The 17941-nt window shown below is 40.9% G+C and overlaps 2 protein-coding genes across 2 annotated transcripts in view; one reads left to right on the forward strand and one right to left on the reverse strand.

Annotated features, from left to right (window-relative positions):
* Positions 1 to 111: 111 nt before the first annotated feature.
* Positions 112 to 8294, reverse strand: LOC111321347 (uncharacterized). The gene is made up of 8 exons (XM_022924195.2): positions 7197 to 8294; positions 6349 to 6568; positions 4918 to 5391; positions 4130 to 4366; positions 2885 to 3025; positions 2290 to 2524; positions 1959 to 2208; positions 112 to 1384 (listed from the first exon to the last, which is right to left on the reverse strand). The coding sequence occupies exons 1-8, from the start codon at positions 8199 to 8201 to the stop codon at positions 1160 to 1162; spliced, it is 2787 nt and encodes a 928-aa protein (XP_022779930.2). The 5' UTR covers positions 8202 to 8294; the 3' UTR covers positions 112 to 1159.
* Positions 8295 to 8528: 234 nt separating this feature from the next.
* LOC111321287 (A-kinase-interacting protein 1) overlaps positions 8529 to 17941 on the forward strand; it is a 13804-nt gene continuing 4391 nt past the window's right edge. The window contains exons 1-3 of the mRNA XM_022924129.2: positions 8529 to 8660; positions 16000 to 16128; positions 17321 to 17401. Coding sequence (XP_022779864.2) covers positions 8649 to 8660; positions 16000 to 16128; positions 17321 to 17401 — 222 coding nt within the window. The 5' untranslated portion in view covers positions 8529 to 8648. The remainder of the gene's footprint in view (positions 8661 to 15999; positions 16129 to 17320; positions 17402 to 17941) is intronic.

A 17941-nucleotide genomic window follows, 5' to 3' on the forward strand; every position in this document is an offset into this window, starting at 1 on the left:
ATAACGTGATAACTGTCCGGTGATTTTGCACCACGTGACGTAAAGGAGCAAATATAAGCCCTTGAAAATCAATGGGTGGTTTACAATGCCAAATCTCCCACAAGAACAAAATCCTGTGAAACAGTTTTTATTTAATACTAGTTACAAATTCCTTTTTAGGTACGGCATTGTTGTAATTCCTTTTCTTTTAATGTAAGACAACCGTCTCTTTACGTATGTCAACGCATAGAGGTGCATATACATCTGTCTCTACTAGGCACTGAAACAGTCCTTTGAGTTTTAAATTCATTATGGTGACCTTACTAGAACGGAAAACGCGCTAAAAGGGACAATTTTTTTGTGTTTTCGTTGTCCGTGTCAGAGAGGTTATCTGCGCTAATACATTGAGCTGTGCAGTGCAAGCAATCGTTGAAATTCGAAAAAAGGGAAGAAAGATTTCCTTGCCTCATTAATTTAGGTAACATAAGCCTAAAAACCCAGAAAATCACAAAATTCAAAAATAAATCATTCACTTTCTAGATTTCGCTTTTAGGTTTCAAAAGGAATAAGAAATGAAACTATTGCTCAACAAACTGTTTAGGTCTGATTCCTTGAAAAAGGCCAAAGTTCACTGCAAGTATCTTGGGGACGCAAAGACTATAGTAGCAAGACAGAGTACAAGACAGATGTAGTCACACTTTTGCTGACTTTAAGTCTATTGCTAAAGGTGACTTTCCTCATTTTCGAGCGAAAACAATACCGTTCATGGTCCATCTCACTTCGAGTTTGTCAGCGCGTCAATAAAATCTCAGCTGGTAACTTGTCGACCTATGATCAATATTTCATGAGGGCACAAGTTCTCATCAGTTATTGGCCAAATGTTATCTAGATTGTATATCGTATCAACTAAATCTCCTCGCGAACGGCAATAAAAATTTTCAGCCGTTTGTAAATGAAAAGTGTAATATCTTTCGTGTTTGTTTTTGAAGTTTGCAGATACGCATAGTGGTCCCAGGGATCGTAAACTCAGAACTGTTCTCTGACGGGCTCTGTTGTTAGACTTCGAACAAAACACTTTTAATAGCTGTGATACCCGGATCCGTTCTCCGGGGGTTGACTATCGCCTGATTTTCTCTCATTGACAACCAATCATCAGTCGTTTTGCATTTCCTCTCTGTGTTCAAGGAAGAATACTGGCTCGGTATCTCTGTTCACTTTGTTGTTTCACATGAATTTTCATCTCTTTTCTCTGTTCAGCCTCCCCTTTTATCCTTTGTATTCTCGTTTGTCGATCCAGCTCCCGATGTTTCAGCTGGTCTTCCCTGTCTATCCCCATTCTCCTCTCGGTCTCCAATCGATTGTGGTGCGCCTCTACTCTCTTTTGTTCTCTGTCCTTCAGTCCACTCTGCACAGAAACGATGGACACAAGATTTAGTCTGTGCGTCAAATATTAACATCAATCAACTGCATTTACAACAGAACGTTTTCGTTGACAATATACGAGTATGTTTTTTTTCTATATACATATAGCGTGCAGTGTAGGCGTCTTCTCAGAGCGAATTAACGTTACAAGCTCGCGATCGTCTAATGTTTAAATTGGTCGGTAGGGGGAGGGGGCGGGAAAAGGTTAGAAATTCTATTGTCCCTAACCTTCCACTCCTTTTGACCATCGATCACCCCCTTGGTACAAATTTCTTTCCCTCCTTAGTCTTCCACTACTGTTGAAATCAAAGATGGCAGCTATAATTTTCCGAAAAAAAAAATCTCTCTAAGCACTTGATCGCCAACCGTAGGCCTGCTCCGCAGGCCATACTAGTCGAATTTGAGGTTTGTAGCTTAAAGTAAGGATAGAGAAGGAGACTTTAATAATAAAGATTTTCTACAACATCTCTAAAATATTTGCGACGAGTTCGAGAAACGTATATCTCAACGAATTTTTCCCCACAAGGGTTAATCAATCGTTTACTCTCTACACTTACTAGTCTTTGTGACTCTTGTTCTTGTGCAGCTCTTTCGTAACTGTTCTCCATTTCCTCGTGTTGGGTTCTCCGTTCTTTCATGGCTTCTATCCTTGATTGCTTCCATGTGTCGGCTTTTTCTTGTCTTTCTTGCTCCTTTTTGCAAACCCTCTCAGTTGATTGCCTCTTGTGCTCCATTCTCTGGCTCTCTTGACGTGCTTTTTCTGCAGATTGCTCCGAAATTTGACGAGTTCGTTCGTCGACCTTTTTTCTGCAATGGAACAACAGAATGCCAGAGATTTGAAAAAACAAAAATACTATAGAGGACTGATATATGGGCGAAGCTTCTCACCTATGATACTCTTGCCTGGCCTGTTCTTTCTGTTGTTTATCAACGGAGTCTCTTATTATTTGTGCGTGGTATCTTTCATTGGCGTCTCTTTTACTCTCCAGTCTTCTTCTCTCCTTTCTATTTTTCTCGATGTCTCCACGTCCCAAACCATCTTCCCAATTAGATGACCGCTGAACTGAGGTACCATTGTCTTCTGGTCGCCAGTTTCCATCGGAACCGGTGTTGAACTTCTTATCTTGGAGATGGGAATAACAAAGAAGGTCAAATCAAAGTGCTGATCGTGAACTGAGAGAAGAAGTGATCACAATTGGTGACACTTTTTTATATAAATTCGTATAATTTTTCTCGGGCTTGGTCTACCTTTCATACTCAAAACGTTGTTTTTAGTTATCGAAAATAAAACTGTTCATTAAAGTTCTCCAGAGTTGAGAAATGTGTAAACACCGACTATCTGGTCCAGAGTAAACGACCGAAAACGAAGCTTTCATCAAACAGCTAAGGAATCTCTGAAGATACATTGGGTTCAAGTTTTTTTAACGCATTCTCTACCATTTATCATATGTCATGTTGTTTGTTCAACTCAGTTGCAAGTTACCTGTTGCCGATGGGAAAGGCACTCCCTTGGATGTCTGGTATTCGTGATGTTTGAGCTGTGGTGGGCCGGATCTTACCAGGGCCTTACCAGTGTTCTTCCACTGATGGTGGGGATGCCACTCCCCATCTTGGAATTTTTTATCTGAAAAATACATAGTAATAACTATTTCATTGTCGGTTGCAAAGGTCATAATTATTTAAAAAGCATAAACGATTTGGTATGCCTTGGATAGCCTCGGTGCATGCGCAAACCGATTAGTAGGTTATGGGTACGTTAAATGCACACCAGCAGTAAATATCCACTGAAAAGTGGACAAAAGAGTCGTGAACAAAATTGAGCCCGCGAAATTTTCTTAACACTATCGTCTCTCATATCTTGAAACTGTATCCGAAAATATCTGAAATGCATCTTGAAAGTTCCGACACTCGAACTGGTCCTCGAAAGTTTTCCACAGTCGAGAGACTGTCGATTTACTTTTAAACGGTACTGTAGGGGATTATATTTCCAGTTAGGAATGAGCCCTTGAGCTTTTTGTTGCGAAAAATCCAAGAGGACATTGGATACAAAGTTAAGAATTGACTGAACCAGCCGGAGAAGTTCTGATTAATTACGAAATTATTCTCTGGTTGAGCAGTCAGTTGTGACTCGTGGTAAGCCCACATAAAAACGTGGACGAGCCTCCCCAATCGAAAAAAAAACAATCACCAATGATTAACTGTTCGATGCGATTGAGGCCTTGAGCTACTGTATCTCTAACAAGAACGTTAATCAGCGAAAGCTCAGAATAAATTGGAAAAACAATAGCTCACGGCCTAAATCGAGTCGTCCATTTAATCAACAGTCTACTTGAGGCCAACTTCAAACCTTTACTCAATCACCAATAAGTTTCACTGCGCGCCATGCAATGGCTACCTAATTTACAACATCCAATGATTAACTCGAGATTTCTATGGTAATCGTTGATGAGGGGGGTTGAGGGGGGAGAAGCCTGAATCCATCACCGCACATGGAAAACAAGAACGTATCATTTAACGTCTTTGGAAAAAATCTACATGATTTCGTCATTCAGACTTCAGACGTGCGGATAATTACACTATTTACTCGGCAAGTGGTGTAGCAATAAGATTACATCATTTGCTATAGCATATTAGTAGATTTATACCATTAGTTATTGGCAACAACTATTATTAATTCTTAGTCATGACTCCAACCTACACATGAAAAAGTTACTAAGTTAAACGTTACCTGTGCCAGAAGGAAACGGTACACCTGCTACAGTCTGATACTCCTGGTAAATCGGACGCTGGTTTCTATCATCCCGTACCTCGGGGGGCTTTGCCAGTGCTGTCTCTCTGAACCTTGGGGGTCGGGGAGGTACCCCTGAGCTCCACCAACGCCAGCGTTTCTTAGCCTCTGGCTTTCCACCTGCTTTTGTTAGAGGAGTTCCCACAGGTATCACTGGATCTACGTATCTTTTAAAATCTGTCGAATCAAAGAGTTGATGATTGGGTTAAAAATTATCAAATTAAAACGTCATAAGTCTCACTCCGTTAAACTCTCAGTATCAGTGAGGCTGGTCATTCAAGCCATTTTTTCGCTAAAGGTTGGTAGTGTGCTTTGTACTTTGAGTTCTCTTTGGCCCTGTGAAAAGTTTACTTCTGTCGCGGTCATGTTTCAACCTAACTTGTTTACAGACTTTCTTTTTTCCTTCTATATCACGTTCCAGAGTCCAAGGGAAAAAACGAACGCGGACGCTTTGCAGGGTCTCTAGAGCGCTTGCTTTGCTTTCAAAAAATCGACTGATTAGCTGCTCTGATTGCTTTGGCTTGCTTTTTTTTTAACTTTTTTTTACCTTTTCTTTTTTTTACGAGAATCAGTTACAAAGTGCTCTATTTGCAGTCTTTCTTCGCTATTTTCAATTTTGAGGATCAAAATATTTACCTCTTTTAATTAGACTAGTTTCCGTCGTTAATTGATTGCTACTAGCCTTGATAAAAATTTTCTTTCAGTAAATATAACAATTGAGTTTATACCAATATCTTCTGTTCCAACACAAGCATCAAACGTTTCCGCATGTTTGTAAGTGTCTTCCCTATGATCATGTTCCCCATTAGCTTCCTGTTCGTCTGCATCAGAAACACTTCCGTCCTCCTGTCCCTCTTCCTCGAACTTCACCCTTTCCAAAAGATGCCTATTTCTCTCCAGCTGTGATTTTATCTTCTCACCGAGAGCGTCTTTCGAATTATGTTCGGATATAGCCCGTTTGTGGTGCCGTGGAGGGCTGAATGGCCGTTGCCACGTGGTGTGAACAGGTGGAGGTCTTCCTTGGTAGGGTGGGGTTGAGGTGTCAGCAGCAAGTCGTATTTTTCTACGCTGGGACTCTGGGAGCTGAAGCTCAGTTACAATACGATCAAACACAGCCAGTGGTATTCTTACAGCCACACCTGGGGATAACTGCTCTGTTTGGCCATTGTAAAAAGCTACAAGAATGTTACCTCCTTCATAACCTAAACAAGACAAGGAAAAAAGAGAGAAAAGAAAAAGGGAAAACAATGGTGGTTGAAGACATGCACAGAGCTACATGTAGAAAGTGCCAGAAAGATGCTTGTCAATCTTGTTTCCATAGAGAATGCACTATAATTCTCTATGATTTGTAAAGGGACACCCTCACTGAGCAGACACTTTGAGTTAGTTACAATGCCAGCCATACAAAAACTGTATACAATACAAAAATAATTTTTAACTTAACACGGAGAAATCTCTCTTGAAATGACCTTTTTGCCTATTCCTGATAACATTTTCCTAGTTGGATAGGGGTGGGAGGGGCAAGGGAAAGGTGGGTTTGACTTAAGTTTGCCTTTTGGCTCAGTTTATTACAAATTTGTTTCTCAACATTCATACACAGCAACTTCATGATAATCTACTAAATACTAGTAGCTATTGTCGACAACTAAATACAGCAATATAAGTGCAAGCCGTACTACGAAATGATGATGATGTTTATTCAAACCTTTTGCAGAAAATAATGAATTACAGGTTTGTTACATGTTTTTGTTAAGGTTGAGATAGGACGTCAGCATTTTATCAGGTGCTTCTGGCTGCCACTTCAGTCCATGTAACGATCTCACCTTCCCACCCATCCCACCCCAGGGGAGGACATCCATCACACAGCAATCTCATGCGTGGGAAATTAACCCCTAACCCTGCAGGAGACAGAACCATCCGACCCAGAGTCCAGCACACTGACCACTGGACCACTCACGTCTCACTAATAAAAATCCAAGTGTTCCAGTCTTGAACCTTGATAACCTTTCACCCTTCAAGTAATAAATTAATGCTTGTACAGCTGTACCCTAAAAATGACTGAATTAATTTAGGTCCATTTCTTGTTTGGATTAACAAATCAATCACTCATGGTACATTGAAGTACAAAGGGTGAGATGTTTTTTTCTTTTTTATAATACCTTGTGGTTGAAGATCCCTGCGGTCCACTCCATCTAGAACAGTACCTGGTCCATATCGTCCATCATCCTGCCATGGTGCTAACACTTTGTCTCCAATACACACATGATGTCGTATGGCATCTTTATAAGCAATCATGTCATACAGGGCTACTTCTTGTAGATGTGACTTGCGAAGGGCAGGGCACTTGTCAAACTCTACCACAAATGTGTTGTTTTCTCCCTTAATTGAACAATAAAATTTCATTTATTTTGTGACTCTATTGGTTATAATTACATGATTATAGGTTGAAAATTTAATCTGGAATAACTATTGATTTGACATTTAATTATCTGTACTTGACTTCCTGTCCTCCTGAGAGAGAGATACTCTACAGAAGATCTTCATTCTCATTCAGTAGCACTCAGTTACACTCATGTACAATGTGTGACCCAGATCTGACCATTTGATTTGACTTTTCATCCAATATTCAGCCTTGATTACAGATAAACAGCCCTGAGATCATTGAAATCATAGTGACAGTAGATGTTGACCTACACTACATGTAACTGACACAAGGGTCAAACTTTACTAAAGCACCTACAAATACTACAATTATAACTTGTAGGCTGTGGAACATCTTCCTTCCAAACAGACAAACAATAATTATTTTTTATAACTTGTAGGCTGTGGAACATCTTCCTTCCAAACAATAAAAGAAGGAGGGCTCATTGTATTCCTTGCAACCAATACATCTCTATATCCCAGCAGCACAGCTGGATGCACTGTACCCCCATAACGGACAATAATTATACTTATCATCCGTCATAGTTTACCCTGTACATTGTACAGTCATGTAGCATTCATTTACCTGTTCTTTGACAGATGCCATGTAGAAAAGGCCATCTGAATCTTTCTTTGCCAGTACCTTCATTCCCTTCATTACACTGGCAGCCACTGGTACACTAGTGTTACCAATGGCTTTATCGCTGTCTTTTGACAGCCCTCGCGAGGCCAGTACCGCATCAGCATACTGCAGGACCTGTGATGTCCCTCTGTCCTGATCATACTTACTCCATGAGACATAAGGAATAGGAACACTTCCATGAGGTACCTTGAGGAGAGTGACAGGAGTCCCTGGATCATATATCCTGGGGACAAACCCTGATGCGGGGGGTGCTGAGGTAGGACAGTGAGGGGTAGTGTTGCTACTGAACAATGAGGTAAGGTTGGGGGATAAGAATTCACCATTGTAATGCCTCATAAATTCAGTCTTCTGATTGAAGATCGGCGTGACCTTCTGTATCCTACCATAGAGGGTGAGGCTTATGCAGTGAAAGGAACCCTTAGTGATTTTAGCCAACTCTTCAAGGAATTCCTTTGCTGCTGGATCAGAGTGAGTACCAGTGAGATATATCGCGTGTATTGGCCGACCTTTGTGCAGGCGACGGACGTTTTCTATTATAACCGGAGGGCTCTGGTCAGGTAGGCCATCAGTGACTAAATAGATAGCATCCATTCCATCATCACCATAAGCTTCAATCAAGGCTTCCATGGTGTTTGTTGATGTTCCGCATTTCAGTTCGTGGATCCATTCGCTAACAACACTCACAGTACGCGGAGTACATGTCACTAATCTGTCCGCCCATTTGTTTACTTCTTCGTTAAATTCAATGATGTTGAACATAGTATCTCTACCAGAAATCGCCCGCGCGAAGAGAACTTCGAGTAAGTGTTCTTTGACAACATCCAAACTGTGGTACATGGAACCAGAGGTGTCGAGAAGAAACACAACATTTTTTTCGTATACATTACCGAATATCGTTGGTCTACCGCGAAGAGGAGCGACTTGTTGGCCATAAGAAGGGCTTACCATTCTGGAAAGGAACGTTTCATCGCAGAGTAGTCTCACTCGATTACGGCAGTTTCAGACTGATTCTTTCCAGCGCGTGCCGAACATGTTATGTTGCCATGCAGTCACCAAGGGACTAACACAAATACCGCTGACATACGTGTCACAAAAAAATTCTTACCAAGGGGGAGGTGTTGGAAACAATTGAACTACTATTTTGGCTTTAGCCATACTTTTATCCATTTGATATTAATAAGAAACTACTTTTAAAAATAAAAATTCAAAGTTAAAACGTTGAAGTTCGCTGAAAAGAAACATTTTTGATGGCTGAGGACTTGATATTTCATTCTGGTGATACTATCCCTACCCTCGTAGGTGCTTAATTGTTCGCGCGTCCTTGGCGCGTTGTACGACGGCGTTTAACAACAACGGTTAAAAGCAGGGACGACGAAAGAAGACGGATAGGACATCATGCCTTTGAAGGTAATACTTAAACTTGACAAATCCTTTTATTGCTAACATTAAAATACTCGCTATAATACTTAATTTTACACTCATCTCGGTGTTGAATTCTGAATCTCGCCTTTCTCAACATTTCCCACAACGGTGAAGGAATTACAGTGGAGAGCCAACTGATCACAACTCGTCGGTCACCTTGAATTTCATTCAACTTCGTTAAGATTTTCTGATCGAGATGCGTTCGATCATTTATCACACAGTGCTTGAGTTATAAATGTTGTAAAGGTCTATGACTAAATATTTCCCATCGATCGTCTGATAGAAAGCTCTGTGTCTACAACTTAGCTTTATCGTAAACACGTTGCACGTACACAATTATAGGTAAGTTCGCTTAAATTTTCACATTTGTAAGGATTTGAAGAAGAGCAATTTCACGTTACGACATGTTCACGAGGATTCATGATAAATATGCGCTCCATACGAGTTATTATGCGCATTATCTAGGTCCCCAAATATCTTTGAGCTCTCTGTAGATACACATGTACCTGTGTGGATCTAATAATCCAAAACAAATTACTATGGAAAACAACGACTAGTAATAGATAAGGATTGAGTGGAGTCCAATTTGTTATGTAACCATACAAGTGATTAACAAAATTGGACAACTGCTTAGTGGGAGTCAGATTTGTTACTCACAAGTAACACTACAGGCAGATTTGTTACTTACAAGTACCACTACAGGCAGAAACCAAACCCTGTTACAAATTAATCCAAACCCTGTTACAAATTAATCCAAACCCTGTTACAAATTAATCCAAACCATGACAAAGTTTGAAGAGAAACTAGCCTTTGGTTATACATTTTCATATAAAATAACAGTTAACTCAGCAATTTATGACAACAGAGCATATACATAATGTGCACTGTCCATTAACAAGCATGAAGCATACGCTGTCCTATTAGTGCTTACATAATTATGGCAAGTGATATCCAATCACATTGAACTGATAAAAAATAAACAAAATAGATCAACCACTAAACAGGAGTCAGATTTGTTTATCATGAGTATGATTAAATTACTGAGAGAATTAGATGACAAATTCCTGTTAGCAATAAATCACAGCTATAAAAATATTTAAGAAACAAACTAGCCATTGGCTACTTACTTACTTACTTACTTACAGGTTTTCATTACAAAAAAGAAACTAATAATTCAGTTTATTAGATCACTGGCAGTGCTTATGGGCAATATAAAGCAAATAATGTGTTCTCAATAGCTACTCGAGTGGGCAAAGGCTCATCTTGCTGTGCTGTATTCGATTTACGTTTACATTAATTCAGCCTTGCTTCCGTTCATGATTCGAGGTATAATCACTTCCGGTAATGGCGACGACACATGTTAGAAAATATTAAAAGTTCTGTGTTGAAATCCAAGAATATATCTCCGTTTCTCGTGCCATCCGAACACCACATGGTGTCAGGAGTGAACAAGAAGATATAAACTGTGTCCAGAACGAATATTTAGCAATCAGTGATCAGGAATTACGCGGAAATATGGCTACGAATCTTCCACCACCGAAAGCTCTTTGTTTATCGGGAAATGCAAGTGAGAATTTCAAGTTGTTCAAGCAGCAGTACGAATTATATGTGAACGCCATTGGATTATCTAATGCCAGTAAGGAAAGGAGAAGTGCTATACTGCTAAATCTCGCAGGTGAGGAGGCGCTGAAAATCTACAATGGCTTCACATGGGCTCCAGCTGTAGGTGACCCCGAAGGGGAGGAACATGTACCAGCAGAGGACAAACTGGATCCGGAATTAATTCTGGAGAAATTCCAGAGGTTCTGCAGGCCGAAAACAAACGTTACTTATGAAAGTTACAAGTTTCACAGGTATACGCAATCAGAAGGTGAGAGTTTCGATAATTTCTTATCACAAATTAACACTCTCGTGTCTACGTGTGCCTACGGTGAACTAAAGGACGATTTTGTCAGAGATAAGATCGTATTGGGTATAAATAGTGATAAGGTCAGAGCACGGCTGTTGAGAGATGGTGAACTGACTTTAGAAAAAGCGATAAATGAGTGTAGAGCAGAAGAATGTTCTGGAAGGTGGGCTCAGGATATAAAAGGATAGACTTCTAAAGTGCAGGCAGTTCAACATAGGCGGAAAGGAGGCCCTCGTGACAAGGGACCACGTAGTAACGGGCAGCAAAGAAGTGCATCAAATTGCTCCCAGACATCGAATAGCCGGTCATGCCGGTGGTGTGGAAAGGAGGTGCACCCCAGAGAAAGATGCCCTGCAAAAGACAGTAAATGTAACAAGTGCAAACGCCCAGGACATTGGGGCAAGGTCTGCAGGAGTAGCAAAGGAAAAGGGTCTGTACAAGAGGTAGCAGAAGTGCAGTCTGACTCAGATGAGTACTACTTCTTAGGAAGCATCAGTGATGAAAGTTACTCTATTGAGAGTATCAACAACAGGAAACGCAGGAGTGCATGGTTTACGGAAGTCCAGGTGTCAGGTCAGAGCCTGAAATTTGCTGTTGATACTGGAGCAGATGTGACAGTCATTCCCAAAGCTGTGTATGATACACAGTTTTCACACTTCATTTTGCAGAAGCCTGACAGGCCTCTTAGTGGCCCAGATCAAAGCAACCTTTCAACTCTTGGATTCTTTACTGCAGAACTAAAGAAAGGTGATCAGACAATCACAGAGGATATATATGTGTTCCCCAAAGGTTCTCTATTGCTAGGTAGAGACGCTTGTGCAAATCTAGGTGTCGTTAAGTTCATTGGAAAAGTTACGTCAGATCCTATCCAGTCAGCGGAGTTCGGATCAATGTTCAAAGGCTTAGGAAAGCTAGAAGGAGAATATAAGATTAAGATCGAGCAAAACGCAGAGCCATACAGTGTGATGACTCCCAGGAGGATATCTATTCCACTACGTCCTCTAGCCAAATCTGAACTTGACAAGCTTATCGAGCTAGATGTTATAGAACGGTGCACAGAACCATAGGAATGGTGTTCTCCTATGGTCGTGGTGCCTAAAGGAAATGGCAAAGTGAGGATCTGTGTGGATCTCACGAAGCTTAACGAAGTAGTGAAGAGAGAAAGAATCATGCTCCCCACAGTGGATTATACAATTGCTCTGATGGGAGGTGCTAAGGTTTTCTCTAAACTGGATGCCAATGCGGGCTTCCACCAAATCTGCTTGGATGAAGATTCAAGGAAACTGACCACGTTCATCTCACCATTTGGTCGATTTCGATACAAGCGAATTCCCTTCGGTATCAAATCTGGCCCTGAGAAGTTTCAGAGTGAGATCTACCAAATACTAGGTGGTCAACAAGGTGTGGTATGTCTCATGGATGACATTGTCGTGTTCGGAAAGAACCAGGAGGAACATGACGAGAGACTCGTACAGACATTAACACGGCTGAAAGCAGCAGGTGTCACCTTGAATAAGGATAAGTGCCAATTCAGCAAAAGCCAGATTGACTTTCTAGGTCATCGGATCGGAGTTAATGGTGTGGAAAGCTCTCCAGAGAAGGTTGAGGCTATATTGAAAATGCGTGCTCCAGAGAATGTGAGTGAGGTAAGAGGTCTGATGGGTACAGTGAACCAGCTCATGAAGTTTGTACCCAACCTTGCTACTATGACACAACCTCTACGTGAACTCTTGAGCTCTCACAGTGCATGGTGCTGGGGTCCAGCACAGGAACAGGTTTTTAAAGAGATTAAACAATGCTTGACGAGCAGCCCAGTGTTGCAAATATATGATCCTTCACTGGAGACCAAGGTGTCAGCAGATGCGTCTTCATACGGACTTGGCGGAGTGCTTTTGCAAAAGCACGGTGACAGGTGGGCGCCAGTGGCGTATGCGTCCAAAAGCCTTCTGGATGTAGAGAAAAGGTACGCCCAGATTGAGAAGGAGGCCTTAGCTAGTACCTTCGCATGTGAACGATTCACAGATTACATTCTGGGAAAGGATATTATACTTGAGACTGATCATAAGCCTCTTGTACCACTGCTATCCACGAAGGAGTTGGATCAACTACCCGTACGTATTCAACGAATGAGAATGAGGCTCATGAGATACTCGTTCACACCTGTTCATGTGCCAGGAAAACTGTTGTACACTGCCGACACGCTATCTCGTTCTCCAACACCAGCCAAATCAGGTGATTCATTTCATGAGGAAGTGAACTTATATGCTCATCAAGTCATAGCTGGAATGCCTATCAGTGATAGCAAATTAGATGATATTATGATCCATCAACAGGAGGATGAAGCATGCAGGCAAATTATGAACTATGTAGCTGAAGGTTGGCCTGAAAAACATAATGTCAAGGGTTTAGTCAGCCCTTATTTTGCTCATAGAGCAGAGCTGACAGTGGTTAAAGGGCTGTTGATGATGGGACCTCGAGTCGTTATACCATCGTCTATGAAATTGGAAGTCCTGGATAAGATCCACGACGGTCACCAAGGGATTGTCAAGTACAAGGCATTGGCCAGAAACACAGTGTGGTGGCCAAGCATGATGAAGAATATAGAGGAGTTAATTGAAAACTGTCGCAAGTGTCAGTCTAACAGGAAAAATCCTCCAGAACCTCTAGTTCCTACCATGCTCCCACAACGACCATGGCAATACATAGCCACTGATGTCTATGAACTCAATAAAAGACTGTATTTAGTAATGATTGATTACTACTCCAGATGGATAGAGGTAGCTAGTCTGAGTTCAACTGCCTCAGCAGAGGTCATAGACAGGATGAAACGTGCATTTTCCAGATTCGGAATTCCAGATCAAGTAAAATCTGACAATGCCAGCTACTATACATCAAGGGAATTTAAGATGTTCACTTTAGATTACGGGTTTCGACATGTCACTAGCAGCCCAGGTCATGCTTCAGGCAACGGTGAAGCAGAGAGAGCAGTGCAAACAGCTAAACGTCTCCTAGCTGGCTCTCAAGATCCTTATCTTGCTTTGCTACAGTATAGAGCGACACCATTGGCTAATGGTTATTCTCCAGCTGAGCTAATGATGTCAAGGAGGCTCAAAACCAAAGTGCCGGTGGCCCCGTCTCAGCTGTCCCCAAACCTTGTGCAGAATCATGCCCTACGTCAGTTTGAAGACAATCACAAAACCAAACAGAAGCTGCACTTCGACAGAAGGCATTCAGCGAGGCCTCTTGTTCCCTTAGAGAAGGGAGATGAAGTGATGGTACAAGACAGAGGACAGTCTGGAATAGTAGTGGAGAAGTGCACACCTCGTTCTTATGTGATCCATACGGACACTGGGTCATATAGAAGGAATAGAGTACAGATCAACAAGATACCACCCCCACCCCCAGCTGCAGCTACATCTCCAGCCAAACCCACACCGGTGCCAGTACCTCCATCACCTAAACTTCCTTCACCCCAAACAGCTAACACTGCAGAAGGAACTGGCACATCAAAAGTGTACACCAGATCTGGCCGTCAATCTAAGCCCTCATCTAGATTGAAGGATTATGTGCCATAAGTGAAGTTATACTTTCTGGCCAGATTTTCTCTGGTTTCTCAGACAGAAAGTCATAACTATGAACGCGTATTCTAGTGTGTGTGAGACTTAGTGCAGAGACAAATGACAATAGCTACCCAGGATGTGTTTCTTAACAAAATGACGATTACTTGAGGACATTTGATTGACGTTGTTTTAATTTTGAATTTCACGCTAGATAAGAAACAAGTATGTCTAAGTAAGTTTCTCTTTCATTATCTTAAAGGGGGAGATGTGCTGTATTCGATTTACGTTTACATTAATTCAGCCTCGCTTCCGTTCATGATTCGAGGTATAATCACTTCCGGTAATGGCGACGACACATGTTAGAAAATATTAAAAGTTCTGTGTTGAAATCCAAGAATATATCTCCGTTTCTCGTGCCATCCGAACGCCACACTTGCCCACTCTGAATTGCCCATGTTGATCCTGCATAAGAAAAAAGAGTGCTAGGAGCGGATTTATTTGGACTATAAACTATCATTGATGAAGTCAGAAAGCGGCAGCAGATAGTTGAAACAAGGAAGATATAAACGACCCTCTTAGGATTATTGTGCTACAAATACAGGCTTTCTTTCCTGGCTCTTGAAATAAATAAGTAATCAACATTGTCCAATTACAGTATGTAGGCATGAGGTCTTAAGTGTCCCATTATGCTGTCCAGTTACAAGCAGGATGCGTACACTGACCCAGTAATGCTTAAATTAGGCCGGTGGTAACCAATCTTGTTCAAATATGGTTTTATAGTTTTTGTTGAAAGGTGCCTGTTAGGGTTTAATTACACAATTCTGTGATGATTCAGCAAGCCTGAGCCCAGTAAGGAAATTGTTTCAAAGTTAAATAAAATTTCTAGTCCACAGCAAGGCTGTGCTCTAAGAAAAATCGAAGGGAGCTTAGTGCTCTGAAACCGTGAAATCCAGGGTGCTCAGCCTATGTTTATTTATGATAAAAGTAAGATTCCTGAGTCACCCAAGAGCAAAAGTAAGGTGCCAGGGGCCACCGGGCACTGCTAGAGTCACAGCCCTGTACAGGTACATCCTTCTCAAAACTGGCTGGTCTGCGGCTCAACGAGCCGCCTCCTTTCAAATCTTGGCCATCTCTTTTCAGTCAAAAAATATAATTTTCAACGGCAACAAATGAAAAGGAAAACAAGAAAAAAAATTAAACGCAAACAAAGAAAGTTAAAGAAAAGCCGCCAGAGTGCATTTAGCTAGCGTGATCCACTTAAATTTTATATAATAATGACACAACTTTTTTCCCTTTCAACACACCCAAAATGGACCAAATTGCATCTCTAAGGATCTAAATTTCCAAAATTTTACTGGGAGCATGCCCCCGGATCCTCCTACAGGCTCATGCCCACAGGGCACTCGAAGGGGTGCTGTTGGCACCTCAACCTACTCCTCCAATTCATTAACCTACTCCTTGAAATCTTTTTGAGAAGGCTGCAGGTAGCTTGGAATATAGTGCAATTTTAAGGTTCAACTGATTTTTAGTTTTGCTTCAATAGTGTCAAACTTGGCCAATTTGATTTGTGTGAAACTCACTAAAAATAAAGCACATCCTGCTCATGCTAAATCAGCACATGAGATTACATTCTTAAAGTTGCCTTAACCATTATAAAATAGTATAGAAATTACTTACTAGTTTAATTTTACATAGATGTGTGCTAAAATAAGTGATCCATTCTTCAGTTGCGGAATTGAAAATTTTACAGTAAACTGTAAACAAGCCTCAAGTTTCAAGGTGAGTTTCAAGGGCTCATAGCTTCTTTGCCTTACCTGTTAGTTTACAATCATTTTTTCATTTTTTTTTTTTTCAGAATGAAGACAGCTGGCTTCACTGCACCATGTGTCGATCAGGAAGGCAAGGTGCATCCACTCTCAATAAAGCTTTGCAAAGAAAGGTGGAGTGGCCAAGTCAAACAAACACCTCATTTCACTCATCACAGGTAGCCTTAAAAACAAATACATGTACACCTGTACCATGTTTATTTGATTAAGCTCCCCAGGTGGCTTCTTAAAGTTTTAGCCCTTACGGGTGGGTGCTTGTTTGAGGTGGGCACTTATTGGGGGCTGGTGACTGGATGCTTATTAAATTTTCACCATTTTCAGTCAGTACCTGTTAGTACTTTTAAGTACACGTTAGTGTAATAATAGTAGGTTTACTTTGCTACAAAACAATGAATAATAACAAGATGGGAAAATGTCTCAAGGATAGATATATACAGTGAATTGAAAGATTGTAAGCCAGTAAAGAAATTATCATTAGTTACTTATTTTGTGCACTTCAGTTTTTTGTGGAGGGGATGGGTGAGGGGGGATGGATGAGGGGTGAGGGGGGATGGGTGAGGGGTGGAAGCTTATTCAAGGTGGGCACTTATGGTCGGGTGCTCAATTAAATGAATACAGTATACAATATATAAAGATAGAATGATATGTTTTATTTTTAAATCACCAAGGTGGGCATATCTCTCTCTTCTGATATTACTTTGGGCTCATAATTTACAAAACTCATCGTGACGGGACTAAAGATTCTTTTCTCTGAGGTTACTCTTTGGAAAAAGAGATAGTTGATTTGTATTTAATTATTTTCAAATTTCTCCATAGTTGAACTTTTTCCTTCTTGTGTAGAATCACAATTTTTAAGTGGAACATGATTATGATTTGCTGGCAATGCTTGTTACGATGAATTGAGAGTCAACATTTTAAGTGAGAAAAATTCAAAAAAATTTTTTTTTAAAAATTCATGTGATATTTAATACCAAGTTAAACTCTTTGACTATTGCATTATTAAATTCAAAGCTTTAACATCCCCCACTCCAGGCAACATCTCCAGGCATTTTAAGTTTGGAAGATTAGTCTGTTTACCGGTAAATTCCTGCCCCCAAACTTTTTTTCAAATGCCCTGCCCAAGTGCTGGATTTGATGGTCAACATTTCTGTAAAAGGCAAATTCAGCAACTGTGACTTTCTACTCATTGACCAACAATTGATTAGATAATTCAAGCTTTTAAACCTGGATCTTGTAGACTTTTCCATCTGAGCTATCCACTGGTTGAAGTGAACTCTTTACCTTTGAACACCTTAAGGGGTTTCTACATGTAGAATCATCTTATGACTAATCACTTACCTGTTCTGGTAGGAACCCATGGTACACACCACAATAGAAGATGCATTTGACACAGTACTGCAGTACATGAATGCAGCAAGCAGGCAGTGTAAGGTAAGTTGTTGGAAGCCGTGCTTGTTACAAAAAAGCAACGCTTCCTATATTTCTCTTTGCTATGAAGAACATAGTCTCAAGGCTTTAGTTTTGCACCACAAGTCACAGACTTCACATAGAGGTGTTTAAAACATTCTTATGCTTGCAATATGCATGTTATCCCAGCAATGCATCTGACAACCTTGCAGCTTCAGGGTGCATGTTTCTCCACAATGTAGTAAGGTTTGAGACGAGTGAGGGAGAGGTTTGCCAGGAGTTTGGTACTCATTATCAGTATTAGACTAATTGCAGACTTCTTGCGAGCTCATGTTGGCCAAGGCCTCGTCCTTTAAAGTTTCCGCAGGCAAAGGAACATTTATTCTGAAGCTCATGATTGAAAGACAATTATCTAGTCAATAGAACACACTTTTTCAGGCTCTATAATGTGGGATGTTGGGAGCAGAGTCGGTAAGCTTGGGAATCACTTTGGCTCGTGATTGTTAAGCTTTTATGTGTTCTCCCAGCATCCCGTGCGGCTACACTACGTTATAGAGCCCAGAA

The sequence above is a fragment of the Stylophora pistillata genome, chromosome 1 (assembly GCF_964205215.1).
Source record: "Stylophora pistillata chromosome 1, jaStyPist1.2, whole genome shotgun sequence".
In the NCBI taxonomy this organism is placed as follows: domain Eukaryota; kingdom Metazoa; phylum Cnidaria; class Anthozoa; order Scleractinia; family Pocilloporidae; genus Stylophora; species Stylophora pistillata.